The sequence below is a fragment of the Corvus brachyrhynchos genome, unplaced genomic scaffold, assembly GCF_000691975.1.
Source record: "Corvus brachyrhynchos isolate BGI_N302 unplaced genomic scaffold, ASM69197v1 scaffold555, whole genome shotgun sequence".
NCBI lineage: Eukaryota > Metazoa > Chordata > Aves > Passeriformes > Corvidae > Corvus > Corvus brachyrhynchos.
Genome location: NW_008238357.1, coordinates 689025 through 692472, shown reverse-complemented (window position 1 = coordinate 692472; position 3448 = coordinate 689025). Strand labels below are relative to the sequence as shown.

The following is a 3448-nucleotide window of genomic DNA, read 5'->3' as shown; positions in this document are numbered from 1 at the left end:
TCCCAGCGGGGGGGGAGGGCACAGCGGGAGATGGGCTGTGACACCCCACGGGGGACGCGGGCGCCGAGGCTGTGCAGGGCCACCGCGGCCGGGCTGCGGCTGATGGCACCAGCCATGAGAGGGAGCCAGGGTCACACGGGTGGGACAGGTGTGTCCTGAGGGAGCCACGCTCACACATGGGACAGGTGTGTCTCGAGGGTCACACGGGTAGGACGTGTGTCCCCATCTGTACTGACCTCCCCCGTGGCTCTGGTCCCCGGATTCACTGCCTGGGTAACACATCCCTGCTTGGGAGCCTCCAGAGCCCCATCGCAGGGGGCAGGTGAGGGGTTGGCATCAGTGCCCCATCCCTGCACTGAGCTCCCTGGGAGCCACGGCCCTTCCCTGCCCCGTCCCCAGCTGGCTCTTCCTGCAGGGACAAGGCCAGGGAGCTGTGGCAGAACGTCCATGACCTGGAGGCTGAGAAATTTGACCTGCAGGAGAAGTTCAAGCGGCAGAAATATGAGGTGAGCCCCGGGGCCTCTGTGATTTGTCCACCCTCTGTGTTCCTGGCTGCTCCTTCAGCTCCCCAGCCAGGAGATGAGCTGGGGTGTCCAAGCGATCTCCCAGCTCGTGGGTACGTGTACCTGGCACCACCACAGGGAGCACACATCACAGGCCAGGCGGGGATGGGGCCCTGAGCAACCTGGACAGTGGAAGGTGTCCCTGCCCATGGCGGGGGGTGGAATGAGATGGGCTTGAAGGTCCCTTCCAACCCCAACCATCTTGAGATTCTGGGATTCTAAACCCCACAGAAAAACTGCTGGGGAAAAGAGAGCAGTGATGCATCTTCACCCAGCCCTTGTCCCCAGCCTGGGGCACCTTGCCAGACTTCACCACCCACCATTTTTTCTTGCAGATCAACGTCCTTCGAAACCGCATCAGTGACCACCAGAAAGTGTAAGTGGCTGCACATCCCTCCTCGACATCTTCTGTCCTTCCAGCTCCTGCTCCCCAGTTCCCTCCCTATGGATCTCCCTTGCTAAGCCACCTCCTCTCCTTCCCCCTCCTGCCTCTGGTCTTGCTGGTGCCTGGCGTTCCTGGACCTGCAGGTCTGTCCCAGGAACCTCAGCCCCTGCCCTTCTGCTCCTCCATGGCCTCCCCCTCCCCAGAGACCCCAGCTGGGGATGGACCCTGGGGAGACCCCACCTCTGCTCTGTGTCCTGTGGGGTCCTTCCAGTCTCCAGCCACCCCATCCCTGCAGGGGCTTTGCCCAGCATCTCAGGAAGGTGCTGGAGATCCCAGCTTGTCTAGCAGGGGAAATCCCATGGGCTGTGGGATTTGTGCAGGCCCACAAGGCCAGGGGAGCCTGTCCCCGTGCCCATGTTCCCTGCATGTGGCTGGGGAACCCTTCATAAGAGGGTGGAGGAGGGTGTTTAACCCCTCCTCCCAGGAGCACCCTGGTGCTCTCACATCCCCATCCCACCCCCCCTCATGTGGGAGGTGCTCAGCCCACCCCATGTGTCAGGGGCAACATCTCCCACCCGCTCACACCAAGTTTCTCTTCTCTCCTGCCCCACCACGGCCTGATCCTGCAGCAAAGGGTGAGTACAGGCATTTCTGAGGCCTGTGTGTGTCCCCCTGCATGTGTGCTGCAGGGACACTGGGACCCCAGGGCAGCAGCAGGGCTCAGGGACGAGGCAATCCCAAGGACTGGCACCCAGAAATGCCCTTCACTGCCCACCCAAACCTTCTCCTCCTTCTCCTCTGTGCTGCCCTGTGCCCAAGCAGTGCCTGCTCCCCCTGGGCTGGTTCAAGGGAGTGATGTGGTGGGTCCCAAAGGATCCTGCAGCTGCTTTTATCCCTCTGCAGCCACAGATGCAACTTGTCAATTCTTCTCTGAACGATTTTTGGGGGGGATAGACATGGGAAGGAAATGGTGGGTCCTTAGAATCGCCTGGCAACTGCATGAGTTTGTTTCCAGAGAGTCCCAAGACACTTTGACTCAGGTCCCAAGGTTTTACCTGGGGCCAGTGAAGACCCTCGGCCCCCAGGGCAGTGCACATCCAACAGGAAAAGGCTGCAGGACCACTGACAGCACCCACCTCATCCTCCGTGTGGTCACTGATGCCTTTTGGCACGTGCTTTTCCTCTTCCCTTGCAGGTCCAAGGGCGCCCGTGGGAAGACCATGGTGGGCAGCCGATGGAAGTAGAAGCTCAGGGGGAGAGGAGGCCGCGCCCCAGGAGCTGCAGCGGCTGCACAGAGCCCTGGCTGCGGGAACGGAGGCTCTGGGGGGCAGCTCAGGCTTCCTGAGCTTCCCATCTCCACCCCCCAGTGGTGTTGTGTCTGTAAATAAAGAGGTGGTGAGGGGGTGCAGGTGTGGTGTCCATGCTGAGGCTCTGATCCCAGAGGGCACAGCACAGGCTCAGCACAGCTCACCGAGTTGCCCACCTGCTCCCCGGGCTCTGAGAGGTCACAGCAACCACGCAGGACCCCCTGAGTAACTGTCCCTGTGCCTCCCAGCATCATCGCAGCTGCAGTCCTTGGCTGGTTTGGTGATAGACCTCAGTGGTCTGAGTTGCTTTTCCTGCTGCACTTTGGGGCAATCCTCATCATGGCCACTTCAGTTCTGATTTTGCTGTACCAGAGCTCCCCTTGCTCCTCTCTGGTCAGAGCTGGCCCTGGGGGACACCATGGACAGGGGCACTGCTTCCAGGCCTCTTGGCCCACGGAGTAGTCACTAACTCACCTTCCAGGCCATTTCCATTCCTATTTCCATTCTGAGCAGCCGTGTTTGCCTCCTCTGCATGTTACTGAAGGCATGCAATGAAGCCTGGAGATAAAGCCACGTGGAGAGGCCACTTCTCTGTGCTTTAGGGGCAGATCTCTTCCATCGGGCTGGGGATCTGCAGCACGTCACATGTGTGCTGTCCCTGGGGACAATCAGCTGCAGACCCCCCAGTGTTCCTGGTGGATCTGGACCTGGATCTGGACTGGCAGCCAGCCCAAGGCACCAGAGGTCCTGGAGGGCTGTTATACTGCCCTGGATAAACAGCATCTGTGAAGCCTTTCCCAGAGCACTGGGGAAAGGAGGATGCACAGGGTGGTGGAACTTGTTCCTTGGCGAGATGTTTTGTGTCCCCCCTTGCTGGGGCTGCCTGTCCTTCCCTCCCTGCCTGGTGATGTGGGGGTGTCCTGCAGGTTTCTGCCTTGTGCTCCTGTTGGATGAGGATTTGTTTTCCCTACTTCAACACACACCACCAGGTTTTGGGGAATAAGGCTCTGGGAAGCTCAGAATCAGTGAGGCACAAGTGGAGGACAACCAGCTCCCCACCACCTACCTCCTCAAAACCGAGGTGTGGAGGGCAAAGGGTAGAGCTGGGTAGGGTGGCAGAGCTGGGACATGAAATATCCAGAGGGTGGCTGAGCGATGGTCCAGCAAGTGACATTCCCACCCTGCCTGATTGA

General features: G+C 60.1%; 1 protein-coding gene across 6 annotated transcripts in view; it reads left to right on the top strand.

Annotated features, from left to right (window-relative positions):
- Nucleotides 1-2356, top strand: part of TNNT2 (troponin T2, cardiac type) — a 9782-nt gene extending 7426 nt beyond the window's left edge. For 5 of the 6 annotated variants that reach the window (XM_017735550.1, XM_017735552.1, XM_008634658.2 and 2 more), the window contains 4 exons: nt 416-506; nt 899-939; nt 1578-1583; nt 2144-2356. In XM_017735550.1, coding sequence (XP_017591039.1) covers nt 416-506; nt 899-939; nt 1578-1583; nt 2144-2192 — 187 coding nt within the window. In that variant the 3' untranslated portion in view covers nt 2193-2356. The remainder of the gene's footprint in view (nt 1-415; nt 507-898; nt 940-1577; nt 1584-2143) is intronic. The other variant, XM_017735551.1, reaches the window with a different exon arrangement.
- The last annotated feature ends 1092 nt before the right edge of the window (nt 2357-3448 follow it).